This window comes from Chrysemys picta, chromosome 14, assembly GCF_011386835.1.
Source record: "Chrysemys picta bellii isolate R12L10 chromosome 14, ASM1138683v2, whole genome shotgun sequence".
NCBI classification, from domain to species: domain Eukaryota; kingdom Metazoa; phylum Chordata; order Testudines; family Emydidae; genus Chrysemys; species Chrysemys picta.
In genome coordinates, this window is record NC_088804.1 from 21,058,481 (window position 1) to 21,072,931 (window position 14,451).

General features: G+C 38.4%; 1 protein-coding gene across 2 annotated transcripts in view; it reads left to right on the top strand.

The window, feature by feature from the left end:
• The window catches only part of SHCBP1 (SHC binding and spindle associated 1), a 30,486-nt gene that overhangs the window by 7,839 nt on the left and 8,196 nt on the right, over positions 1-14,451 (top strand). For both annotated transcript variants that reach the window (XM_065567607.1, XM_005289855.4), the window contains exons 5-8: positions 1,212-1,304; positions 4,313-4,546; positions 4,639-4,807; positions 6,828-6,948. In XM_065567607.1, coding sequence (XP_065423679.1) covers positions 1,212-1,304; positions 4,313-4,546; positions 4,639-4,807; positions 6,828-6,948 — 617 coding nt within the window. The remainder of the gene's footprint in view (positions 1-1,211; positions 1,305-4,312; positions 4,547-4,638; positions 4,808-6,827; positions 6,949-14,451) is intronic.

Below are 14,451 nucleotides of genomic sequence, written 5' to 3' on the forward strand. Positions count from 1 at the left end.
GTCAGAAAGAGCTTTTGGTATACACCCATCTTTGTGAATTCTTGAGACCATTCCTGGGGCTACGTTGACCTAGGCTTTAGAAGTAAACCTGGTGGCTGCTAGCCCAAGAGCTAAGCTGACTGACCAGAAGAAAAACACCAGTGTTGCTATGTCACAAGGAATCAAACATGCATGCTGGGTTTCACTGTAGCGCATTATCAAATAATTTTCTACGAAGTTTAAAAGATGTAACTCGCTCTGTTCTTGCTTTTACTAGACCTTCTCACCTCCTCCGTTCACTGCACTTTTTCTGCCTTTTTCCCCCTATAATTCATTGTGGTGTATCTTTCCCTGCAGTGTTTTTAGTTTTTCTTTTCTCTCCCTGATCTCATTCTTTCTTTCCCCGCCGTGTGCACACTACATCTCCCTTATTTGCAGTTTCTCTGATGCATCTCTACGCACCCTGCTTATTTTCTAGCTCTTCCATTAAGATCGCTTTTCCTTTCTTTCTCCTGTACTTCTCCTCTTTCCCCGATACATACATACATACATACATACATACATACATACACACACACACACACACACACACACACACACACACACACACACACTTCATAAGGTTTAGAGAAATTGATTAATAATAGCCACAAGGACTGAACTTGGAGACTAAAACTAAGGTGAGAGGCCCCACTCGCCAGGACAATGTCCCAGTGAGAATCCAAGACCCTGGATGCTGCTCCTGGATCCTGCTTTTGTAATGGCTAACAGATGTCTGATAAACTCAAAGCCCAGAAGGAGCATTTGAAGGGTGAGGATGCTAAACTTAATGTGGAAGGTGAGAGGAGGCCAGTGGAAGAATTTGAATTGGAGCGATGGATGGCAAAATTTTCAAAAATGCCTAAGTCACATAGCAATGTAAGTTCTATTTTCAAAAAGTAACTTAGGTGCTTAGCATAAGTTTAGTCGAAATCAATGGGACTTAAGAGCATAAGTCATTCAGGGCATTTTTGAAAACTTTACCCACGGTGTTTGCAGTGGACAAGGAATATCAGGAAATTCTGTGTACTGAATAGCCTGGAGGAGGGTGATATGTGAATTAGAGAGGTGTGATATTTTGAGATGTCTTCCTCAATTTATTGCATTTCTATTTTCAGTCCTAACTTTTGTTAAAGTGACTCTGGATTCATCAATGGACAGTGCACTCTTAACTACTTGCTTTATTTCAAAAGGTTTTTCTACCAGCACATCTGGAGGAGTTGGGATGAAGAGGATGAGGATGACTTCGATTATTTTGTCAGATGTGTTGAACCTCGACTGAGACTGTAAGTGACTTTATTTAACATTTAGTTTAAAAAATGCTGGAAGGAGAAGCATGGGAGTAGTGACCGACAAAACAAAATTCATACAAAACTCTTAGTTGGCAAAGCAAGGCCGTTGCAGCTTCAGCATACGATCAGTCGCTAGAAATCTTGTATTTGGAAAGATCCAGGGGAAACAAGCAACTTCATTGCCAGTTATTTTCTTCTTAGCCTTTTTTTGGCACAACCCTCTTCCTTCCATTAGATGGCGTTCCAAAACCAGGTATAGCCTCTTTCAAACATAAGACTAGTTTGACTTCAAGTGTGTAAGTGTAATCCTAATTAAGACTAGTGTGACACGCTCAGATACCTCTGGGTGTGGAATAAGAACCCAAATAGAACAGAATATAGAGGAAAACTTAAAAGAGAGAGAACCCCTAGTGATGCTGAAGGAGACGTGTATTCTTTCCCCAGTGGGATTACTTTGTATTAGCTTTTTCTGAATGTGGCTTTTTAATACCATCTAGCCATATGGAACTTCAACAGCGCACAAGGGTATGTTCTGGAAATATATTAGAAACTCATCTTTAAATACCTGACATGAATTGCTGGAAAGTAGCTTTACAAATTCTCTAGGGCTTTTTCCTCATATTTGATGATACGTCCGTCAATTATTTTCATGCCTGTTTTCCTCAATCCCTTTTTTTCTGCATATAATTATTTAGAATAGGAATTCAGGAATGCATGTTGCAGGCCAATTCGGTTTTGATACATTGATGACTCTGAAATGGTGATTCTTTGAAATGGAATTGATTATGACAGTTCAGTTCCATGTTATACCTGGGCCATGTTGAGCTCATACAAACTGGGAGAAAATGTTTTGAGGTCTGGAAATGTTACATGTGGAAATAAATATTTCTTATGTGTTTCTGCATCTACATTGCCAGCAGATGGGGAGGCAGATGGAAGGAGTTGCTTTTTTTTCCTTGGAGGAAAAAAACTTTGCATCAAATGAAACTGGAATGTAATCACATGCAATCAGACTTTTTTTTAAGGGTAGCTAATGGGCTGAGCTGGGAGTAGAAGCATTTTTAGAGAGGACCCAAAAGGGAACCATAATGTTTCAGCTTTGTATTGCAATGAAGAGTAAATATTTTCCTTTCTCATTCCCAACACCATGCTTGAAGCAAAGCCTGTACTCTGAGCTGCATTGAAATTTATATGCTTTTCTGCTCTGATATAATCACCGATGTGTCAATTGATAAGTAGCAGTAACATATCCTTCTATCCCTGAAGACAAGCAATTTTTTACGTTCTTATTCAGAAGGTTTCCCATGAGCTTAAATTAATTGAAGCAGACAGTCCTCGCACTACAAATATTATCTATGATTTTATTTCATTTTTAAATATAAGTTCTGGTCTTGTAAAACAGGTAAATAATTCTATGTAAAGTATTTTATTGAAGCTTGGTAAAAATCATTTAGTTTTACAGCAAAACCTCCGTTACAAACACCTCAGGAACTGAGGTTGTTCGTAACTCTGAAATGTTCGTAACAAAATCTTATGTTCTTTCAAAAGTTTACAACTGAACATTGACTTAATACAGTTTTGAAACTTTACTATGGCAGAAGAAAAATGCTGCTTTTAACTTCCCCTTTATTTTTTTTAGTAGTTTATGTTTAACGCAGTATTGTAATGTATTTTCCTTTTTTTGGTCTCTGCTGCCTGACTGCATACTTCTGGGTCCCAATGAGGTGTGTGATTGACTAGTCAGTTCGTAAATCTGGTGTTTGTAACTCTGAGGTTCTACTGTATAAATCTACAGAGTGGTCAGTTTTAAAATTGAGAGTACACATTTTAGGGTCAACTTAGGTACAGTTTCCATTGTTTTCTTTAAGTAGTGTACCTTTCTATATTACATTAAAAAATCAACTATCTTTAGTTCCTCACCTACTCTAAAGTATATTCACGTGTTGTCGCCAGGCATACTGCATCTTATAACACTATCACCACACAGTTGTTTTAGCTGTGAGGTTTTTGTACCACTTTACGGTCTGTCTGTTGCAATCAAGTAGATATTTATTATTCTGCCTCCAGTTGTTTGTTCCTTATGGCACATTCTAGAGTGCCCTTTAGCGAACATCTGAATGATTGAAACTTTGCTCTAGGGAATTGTCTTGGCCCTTAATTTCCTTGGCTGTTTGCTTCTTCCCAGTAAGACCCCCTCGGTGACTGGGCATGGAGTTATTTACACTGGGTTAACTTCCTTCCCCTTCAACTGTACTGAAGACACAAGAGGATTCTTCTCTTTGCTTTCAGTATCTTTTCATTGCTGTCTGACCTTTTTCTGGAGTGATCACTGTAGAACCACCACTCTGGAATTTTCAGCAAGCCATCTTCTATCTGGCAGATATGTGACTCTGTCTGACTTAGGCAGAGCCACTTTGCAGGAGTGTTTCCATCTCTTGTGTGTGAGACTCCTTGATGGTACATTTTATTTTCTAGTAAATCTATCATCCAGTTCTAATTGTTGCCTCTCTCTCTTTCCCCTGAGTTATGTTTCTTTTTCTCTTGCTTGACAAAGTTCTGCTTTTGCTATTTCAAAGCCAACGTTTTCATGGTGCCTTAAAAGGACACCATCTAGTCAGTATTTAAGTAGTGACTTAAAAATAGCTCTTGGGAAGATACCTGCCTCTGAAGCCTCCTGATAATTTTTGTGTTTTTTAAAAGTATATCTTTGTATTTTTTTTAAACTTATTTCTCTCCCTTTTTCTGTGTGTACTCTTTAAACTCTAATAATCTTGGGTGTGCATTGTAACAAGGGGGGGGGTGGCATATTTAGACAGATGTGCTTTTTGTCAGCCATGCCCCTTTGAACTGAGGTGTCATAGATGCAGGGAGCTCAGCACTTCTGACTCAAAGCCCATTTAAGTCAGTGGAAAGATTCCCCTGGATTAAAATAGGCTTTGGGTCAGGTTCTCTCTGCTTTGGAAAGGTGAAGAACACTAACTCTTCTACACTTTGAATTGTAGGCATTATGACATACTTGAGGATCGTGTCCCTTCTGGACTCATTGCTGATTATCACAATCTGCTGTCTCAATGTGAGGCACTCTACAGGAAGTTCATAAACCTGAGGAGTGGCATATCAAGCAGTGACTCTGACTCCGAGGCAGAAAATGTCTCCATGGTGGAAGGCTTAAAGCTGTATGATGAGATAGAGCATCTGAAACAAAAGCTAAAGCTCATTGAGAATCCTCTCTTGAGGTACTGTGTGTGTGGAGGGGTGGAGGAGAAGAAACCAGCTAGGAAATGCTCTCCATCAGGACAGAACTGATGGTTTATTGCTCATGTTTCAGGTATGTATTTGGTTACCAGAAGCACACTGGTCTCCAAGCCAAAGGCTCCCGTCCAATGGGTACGAAGATCACTCATGTTGTATCGTCTACTATAATGGCAAGTCTGTTGCAGTCTCTGCTCAGGGAGAAGCTTTGTCCTGAGACCTGTGATGAAGAACTAGAAATACAGGTAAAATAGTAGTCGTCTTCATTCTCTGTCCTCCATTTTCTATCTTGCCTCAATAGATTAATTTCTTCTTTCACAGTATTCACTTCTGTATGTACAGAGCTTACCATGAGGGGACCTTAATCCCACAACTGTAATATAAATAGCGAGTAATAAGGGTGGAAGAAACAGTAAATGTATCTAACTTGTAACTGCTAAATACTCCTTTACAAGCACTTTCCTCTCTGCACTCCTTTAACAATTTCATAATGAAGTATTCTAAGTAAGGCATGATATTTACTTTGAGTTTTAATGTACCTGGATGCACGCTTTTAAAAGGTATTTCTTTTAAATTTTGAGCAGGTCTGGTTCTACTGATAAATAATCAAGGGGAGGCAGGAGGAAGGAACCTGTCTCAACACATCTGTTCCTTTTGAGTTTGAGTCCTGCCTTAATTCAGTGACAGATATATGATTTTACTGCTTTGGCTCTCCACGACTTTTAAAGCCAGTTAGGAGTTGTCATCTGCATTCTGTTCCTTGTGAATAAACTGAATTATTGACATAATTCCAGTTACAGCTGTGTAAAAATAGATAGTTTTATCTATCTCCTTCTATATACACCACTACCTTGATATAACGCGACCCGATATAACACGAGTTCGGATATAACGCAGTAAAGCAGTGCTCCAGGGGGGCGGGGCTGCACACTCTGGTGGATCAAAACAAGTTCAGTATAACGCGGTTTCACCTATAACACAGTAAGATTTTTTTGGCTCCCGAGGACAGCATTATATCGAGGTAGAGGTGTAGTTATATATATATGTCATTTAATTGCCCAGATACCTGAGAGCTTAATTTGGCCTTCAGAACAGCTATGACTGGTGTTGTGCAAAAAGGAAAGAACTGGGTTTAACTCGCAGATCCTGGGTTGAGTGTGCAGGGTGAGCAGTTGGAAGAGGATCTTAATACTTGTAAACTGAGCATGCTTAATCTGGAAGTCACTGAGGCAATAACCGTGGAACTCCATTATGCCATTTTCAGTCACAGTTCAGAGTAGAATCCTGTTGTCATGCTTGTGATAGGTGCCAGCCTGCCCAGTTTGGAGACTAACACAAAATGTCTGCCAGACAGATCCCACACTGCGACAGCAGTGTCCTTGAATTCTTTTTTGGAGGGATCAAAAAAGGGATCTCCAGGAGTGAGAGGATAGTGTCAAGACTAGCTCCTACCTAGTCCCCTTGGCTGTTACTGTCTCTGCCTCATATTTCCTTTGTGACCTAGGTGGTGGCTCTCAACCTTTCCAGACGACACTACCCCTTTCAAGAGTCTGATTTGTCTTGCATACCCCCAAGTTTCATCTTACTTAAAAACTACTTACCTTTGTATTCTTGTTTGATTTTGTAAGCATCACAGCACACTCACTGAAAAATTGCTTACTGCCTCATTTTTACCATATAATTCTAAAATAAATAAATTGAAATATAAATATTGTATTTACATTTCTGTGTGTGTGTATAAGCAAGTTGTATGAAATTTTAATTTGTACTGACTTTGCTAGGGCTTTTTATGTAGTCTGTTGTAAAAGTATGCAAATATCTAGATGAATTGATGTACCCCCTGGAAGACCTCTGAGTATCCCCAGGAGTACACGTACCCCTGGTTGAGAACCACTGACCTAGGGTAAATCACTTAGGGCAGAACTTCCAACACTGCATTTACAGGCAAATTGGGGTTTGCATTTAGGCTCTTTAAAACTTGGCACTTATCTTTACCTGCCTCAGTTTCCCATCTGTTCTCTCAGGGATATCTTGAGGCTGATTCACTGTTCTAAAAGTACATGGAGATACTTGCATGCAAAGCACTATTTGAACACAAATAATTGTGTTCTATAGATGCCACTAAAATTGTTTTCCTTTAAGCAGAAGCAGTAGCATTTAGACTCTGTAGCAACATTCAAATGAAAAGGGAATTCTGTTGGCATAAACTCAAGCTAGTCTCTTGCATTTTCTGAAGGTGATTAAATGTTTATTTCTCTTTTACAGTTCCACAGTGATCCACTGACAGCTGTCAGTGCCTGCTATGAAGGAGATACTGTTATCATCTGTCCTGGCCATTATGTTGTAGATGGCATGTTCTGCATTGCTGACTCAATTGAACTAGAAGGTACATAAGACCAGCTAGATGGGTTCAGACCAATGGTCCATCTACCCAATCTTCTGACAATGATCTGTGCCTGTTGCTTTAGAGGAAATGAACAGAACAGGACAACTTTGAGTGAGTCCAGTCCAAGCTTCTGGCAGTTGGAGGTTTAGGGTAGAGCCCTATGCGGAACGATTTCTTTAATCCCGCTCCTGTTCTGCACCACAATACCACTCCCACCCATTCCCACATTGTTTCTTGCACAATACCCCCTCCTATTCCAAAAACTTAGATCCTGCAAGAGAGACAGATTTCCCCCCCAGACTATTTAAAAAAAAAAATCTGGTTAATAAAATATATCTTGCTTAAACCACATAAAGTACTTTAACTCCTGTTATAATAGGCATACATCTTTCCATCCTTCACTTAAATTTAAGTATTTAAACTTTTATTTAAAAATAAGATAGTGTGTTCCTACAAATTACAGCAGTCTGTTCCCCCCCACCATCCAATTCCTCCTGCAACATAGCAGGACCAGGTAAAATGCACTGTTATGGCAATGGGTCCTGCAGGACCCGCAGGATCCCAGTTACTCTGCAGGGCTCTAGTTTAGGGACATCTGGATCATGGCAATGCATCCCTGACCATCTTGGCTAATAGCAATTGATGGACATCCTTCATAAACATATCTAATTCAGTAATACTTTTGGCCTTCTAAACAACCCATTGCAACGATTTCCACATATTGATCATGCATTGTGTGAAGTATTTTCTTTCAGGGTGGACTGATTTAAATCAAAGTGGAAAGCCTTGATTTAAATAATTGATTTTAATCAACTTTTTTCCATTTGTATGTCAGTTACTTTCTAAAGACAGGTGTATTCTTATTGGCTGATATAACCATTAAAACATGTTGATTTACAGCTAATTAGAGCCTTTACATTAGATTTGGTACATCTCTTTGCTACCTAGGGCGGTACACTATAACTATTTACATTTATTTAAACAATTATATAGCTTAATATTTTCAGATTCTTATTAATTGTACGTTTTTAGTAGGTTGAATGGTGAATGATATTTGTGTTACACTGCATTAGGATGGTAACTGGAATTAAATTAAACACCCAAAATAGCATATAACATTTATTTTTTTTATTAAGGAAAACAAGCCCTTAGTACATGATGTATTGTGTCATATTTATAAAGCTTGAACTCAAAAGTTAGATGTTTGCCCTATATTCTTTCTGTATTTAGAAAAGCAGCCTTTAACTCAGTTTTTTGATTAGAGGCTCGTGTATTCATCATATTTATTTTTTATTTAAATGTTTTAAAAAATTATAATTTTGATCCTTAAAGTATTTTGTAGTAAATTCAAATTTCCTTTTAAACAGGGTTATTTTTAAAAGAAAAAACTTATAATTTAAATAAAAAATCTGATATTTTAGATTTAAAAAGAAAGTATTGATTTATATCCACTCTGCTTTCATTTGTCTTAAACCTGCTGCCTGTTTACTTCATAGGGTGACCACTAGTTCTTGTGTTATGTGAAGGGGTAAATAACAATTCCTTATTCACTTTCTCCACATCATTCATGATTTTATAGACTTCTAAGTCCCCCCCGCCCTTAGTTGTCTCTCGTCTGAGCTGAAGGATCCTTCTTTTTTTAAGCTCTTCTCATATGGAAGCTGTTCCATATCCTTAATCATTTTTCTTGCTCTCCTGTGCATCTTTTCCAATTCTAATATATATTTTTTTGAGATGGGGGTGACCAGAATGGCACACGGTATTCAAGGTTTTGGGGTACTACAGATGTTTGATATTTTCTGTTTTATTATTTCTCCCTTTCCTAATAGTTCCTAACATTCTGTTACCTTTGTTGACTGCTGCCACATATTGAGCAAATGTTTTCAGAGAACTATGCAGTGTCTCCAAGATCTTTTTTGTTTTGTTTGTTTTCCGAATGGTAACAGTTAATTCAGACCCTATCGTTTTGTAAGTCGAGCTGTGGTTATTGTTTCCAATGTGCATTAATTTGCACTCATCAAAATTGAATTTCAACTGCCATTTTGTTGCCCTATCACGGTGAGATCCCTTTGTAACTGTTTGCTGTCTGCTTGGGTCTTAACTGTCTTGAGTAACTTGGTATCATCTGCAAATTTTGTTACCTCACTATTTTTGTCACCTTGAGGGACCCTGCTATTTACTCTCTCTCCATTGTGAAAACTGATCATTTATTCCTATCCTTTGTTCCCCATCTTGTAATCAATTACTGATCCATGAGAAGACCTTCCCTCTTATCCCATGACTCCTTACTTTGCTCACGAGCCTTTGGTGAGGGACCTTGTCAAAGGTTTTTTGCAAGTACAAGTACACTATATCATCCTTTGTCTATATGCTTCTTGACACCCTCAAAACATTCTAGTAGATTGGCGAGGCATGACTTCCCATGTTGACTCTTCCTCAACATATCGTGTTTGTGTCTGTTAATTGTTAACTATAGTTTCAGTCAGTTTACCTGGTATTGAAGTTAGACTCACTGTCCTGTAATTGCTAGGATTGCCTCTGCAGCCTTTTTAAAAAATTGGCATTACGTTAGCTACCCTTCTGGTACGGAGGCTGATTTAAGCGATAGGTTACATACCACAGTTAGTTGTTCTGCAGTTTCATATTTGAGTTCCTTCAGAACTCTTGGGTGAACAACATCTGGTCCTGGTGACTTATTGCTGTTGAATCCATCAATTTGTTCCAAAACCTCCTCTGCACCTCAGCCTGGGACAGTTCCTCAGATTTTATCACGTAAAAAGAATAGCTTGGATGTGGGGATCTCCCCCACATCTGTTGTGCAGTGAAGATTGATGCAAATAATTCATTTAGTTTCTCTGCGATAGCCTTGTCTTCCATGAATCCTTTTTTAGTACCTTGATTGTTCAGTGGCTCCACTGTTTGGTAGACTTATTGCTTCAGATGTACTTAATTTTTTTTGCTGTTGTTTTTATCTTTAGCTAGGGGCTCTTCAAATTCTTTCTTGGCCTACCATAAACTTTTATAGTTGCCAGAGTTTATGCTCCTTTATATTTCTCTTGCTAGGATTTGACTTCCAATTTTTAAAGGATGCCTTTTTGCCTCTAACTGCCTCTTTTACTCTGCTGTTTAGCCATTATGGCGTTTTTTTGTATCCTCTTACTGTTTTTTCCCTTAAATTTGAAGTATACGTTTAGATTGGGCCTCTCTAAACTAGACTATTTAAAATAGACTCCATGCATTTTACAGGCATTTTGCCTTTGTGATTGTTCCTTTTAATTTCTATTTAACCAGCTTCTTCATTTTTGTGTAGTTCCCCTTTTCAAAGTTAAATGCTAAGGCAGTATGTTTCTTTGGTATTCCACCCCTGCCTCCCCAGGCTGTTAAATTAAACTCTATTATAGTCCTATTGCCGAGCAGTTCAGCTATATTCCCCTCTTGGACTAGATCCTGTGCTCCACTTAGGACTAGATCAAGAATTGCCCTTCCCTTGTGGGTACCAGTATAAGCTGCTCCCAGCAACAGTCATTTATGGTGTCTAGGAATGTTTTCTTTGCATCCCTTCCTGAGGTGACCTGTATCCAGTCAATATGAGAATAGCTGAAATCCCCTATTATTGCATTTTCTGCCTTTGTCGCCTCTCTAATCTTGCTGAGTATTTCACAATCACAGTGATCATCCTGGTCAGCGGGTTGATAATCTCTTTCCACTTCTGTGCTCTTACTGTGTAAGCATGGAATTTCTATCCATAGCGATTCTCTGGTACAATTTGATTCAGTTAAGATTTAAGATAAGGTAGAAGGTTCTTGTAAGTGTGGAAGAGCCTAAAATTAATGTTAACTGGTCCATTTTCTTAAAATAAACTGAACTGTGCAAAGGGACTTGTTAACTTCAGGAGGGATCTGTTGACTGGGAGTTTAACTTTTCTCTTTTCTTAAATGCCTTCACATTTCTGCAGAGGCCCTGCTGCTAGAGCCAGGAGTATGTTTCAAACATATTGAGTGGTGTGTGCGGCTGTCTGTGCCTGTGAAGGATGTGAGTGCTACAGCTGCAAATGGGCCAGGATAGGACTTCAGAGGAATACATTTATCCCCAATTTTAGTGTGTTCTCATGCTATTTATTTGGATGAAATCATTCAGTCACTGCCTGATTGTTTAGCTAGCGGACAGACTCTGGCAGGAGTATGTAAGGAAGGATTGACTTAATTTAATGAGCACAAAGGTCACTTGAGGTAACTTCTGTATTTAAATTGCAGAGCATTGGTTCTAAAATATAAAGAGTATACAGTATACCTAAGCCTTTGGTTCTTTATCCTCACAGTAGAACCTCATTTAATTACACTCACCAGGAAGACTCACTGTGCATTAGTTGAATTTTGTGAATCATCAAGGAAGCTAGTTTTCCCTCTTCATTGCCAGGAGAAAGCACTGCAAAATGTACTTGGTCCATGTGATTTAACATGGTATGATCCTTGATCCTATGCTAGTAAATATTCTGCATTTTATATTTATAGCTTTTGTTAATAAGTGGTAATTCGGTCTAGTGGACTAAATTGGTGGCTACGAAGACCTCAATTCTATTCTTGTCTCTGCCAGTTGTGTGCCCTTTGGCAAGCCACTTCACTTCTATGCCTCATTTTCCCTGTTTATAAAATAGTGGTTATTAGTCTGCTTGAGAAGGGTATTCTGAAGATTGTGTACAGCACAGGTTGTGTGTAACCTTATTGAAGTAAGGGACAAGTCAAGACCTTATAGCACGTTGCATTCAAATATTTGTTGAGAAGTGTGAAGCTTAATGTGTGTAGTGCACAAATTAGCAGTGTGAATGGTGATGCTATACCATATAGACCAGAATAGAGAAGAGTCACTGGCTATGGGTTCAGAGCTCTGTTTATTTTGAGGAACCAAATAGGCAATGTATACATGTTCATGATATTTTTCTCAACAAATGTTTCTGTGCTTTTGAGAATGGCTTTAAAATTAAATGCTCTTGCCTTGTCTAGGATACATTGCATCCTTGTATCTCTCCCAGTAATTCCTGAGCTACAGGCATGTACACCTGTTAGCAGTTTACCAAACAACTTTAGGAATACAGTTTGTTATATAATAACCGATACATCATTGTGGGCTATTCAGAAACTGCTTAAGCTGCATTCTTTATCTTTATCTTGTCAAAACTTCTTAATGGAAAAAAGGCTGGGAGTTTAATTTCCTGCTGTTGCCTACTATATTTTCTTGCCTCTTTTTGTTTTATGACTATAATTTTCTTTTTCTCTTGTATATGTTTGATTTATATAGATATACATGCCCATATGCAATACATCTGCAGGATAAAGGGCCTCAATAAATTGCTTTATTTATCAGTGAGAATAGTATTGTTCTGAAATCCTGGTGGGTGGTATTTATGACAGATGTTGTCCTGTCTTTGAGGAAAATGGTAATACAAGGGGTGAAGTAGCAGGCCTATTAGAGTCATAGAATAGAAATAGCCATTATGCTTTACGGAACAAAATATATAAGTAAGTTTTCTTTAATAGGGACTACTCCTTGAATGAGCAAGTGTCAGGATGAGTAATCTTTGTATATGGACTTGTGTTGGGGGAAAGTTTAGTAGTAGGTGTTGCTGAAAATGTCCTAAAGCGGGGCATCAAGTAAAATCTCACTGGCTCTAATCTGAGTAGTTAATACTGTTTTGGTAGCTTCCTTGGCATGAGGGGATGGGAAAATTTGTCAAAGGAATAACACGACTTAATTGTGTAGGTGCCTTTGTTTATTTATTCCAAGACACAATGAGAGTGAAGCTCAGTGATTTATGGGTAAATAAAAGCTTTCAAGAATGTATAGTTATCAGTAAAGTAAGCACTAGGGAATTGAGATTAGACTAAATTTAGAAGAAACCCTACCACTTGTGATATGAAGCTCCTAGTTCGAGCACCCAGATAAATTTGCCTTTGCTGCAATGATAGTCTTTACCCTTCCATAATCTTCATTCCATCAGAGATACTAAATGTTTAATTCTTCATTGTACAGTGGTTGAATAACTCCAGCTGTTGTACAGTCCACAGGCAGACATACTTTACAGAATCTTGACTAGACAAACAGCATACTGAAGAATAGTAGAATAGGAGGCAGCCAATTAGCTCCATTAGGAGCTCTCTAATGACCTGAAAATCAAAAAGCAATCCTACAAAAAGTGGAAACATGGATCAATTGCCAAGGAAGAGTACAAAAGAATAGCACAAGCCTGTAGAGAGAAATCAGAATGGCTGAGGCACAAAATGAGGTACAGCTAGCAAGGGAAATAAAAGGATTAAGAAAAGAGGTTCTATAAATAAACTAGGAACAAGAGAAGATGAAGGAAAGTGTTAGGTCCCCTATTTACCAAGGAAGGAGAGCAAATAATTGGCATTGAGAAGGCTGAGGTGTTTCATGCCTATTTTACTTCAGACTTCACTGAAAAGGTTAAAGGTGACCAGCTACTTGAGATAAATTAATATTAACAACAAGGGGGAAGGAGGGAAATGGGTAAAGAACCAGTTAAAGCATATTTAGATAAATTCAGTGTATTTGAGTTGGCAGGGCCTGATGAAATTCATCAGATGGTGCTTAAGGAATTAGCTGAAGCAATTATCTTTGATAACTCATGGAGTATGGGTAAGGTTCCAGAGGACTGGAGAAGAGCAAATATTTAAAAATAGGAACAGAGAAGACCCAGGGTATTATAGACCAGTCACTCGAACTTTGGAAAGATACTGGGATAAAATATTAGACAATCAGTTTGAGTGCCTAGGAGTACCCAGCATGAATTTGTCAAGAAAAAATCAGGCCAAGCCACCCTCATTTTCTTCTTTGATAAGATTATTGGCTTAGTGGATAGGGTGGAAGCTGTAGATGATGTAGCTTCATTTTAGTAAGGCTTTTGACACAGTCCTGCCTATCATTATCTTAAGCATACTAGGGAAATGTTGTTTAGATGACATTACTATAAGGTGGTGCAAAATTGGTTAAAAGACAGTATTCAAAGAGTAGTTATCAATGGTTCGCTATCAAACTGTGTAGATGTATCTAGTGGGGTCAAGCAAGGGTCTGTCCTGGGGCTGGTGACCTGACTGGTCATTAGAGATCTCTAGGCCACTTCTAGGCATGTTAACCATGATATCCTTGCATTTGGGTAATAATTCTCCTTTCAGTTTCTGTAGTGTTGTATGTTTCAGCTGGATACAGTATTCATTTTCTGTGCCAAATTGTGTATTCTTGCCATGCACTGTGAATCAGCTGGCACCTCGGAGGGGTCTGTACACCAGTGGTGGGGGAAGTGATTCTATATTTCTCATCTACCCTCAGAGGTGCTGAGACCTAATTAGTTTATATCTGACTTCTTTAAAACTTAGTGCAAACTTTTTCAATATGCTTTATCTTTTTATTATGCAAGTAATAAAGGCTTTACATGCTGATACATCAGTAGATGGTTTAGTGAATCAGTATTCTCATCTGCTTTAAAGTTTG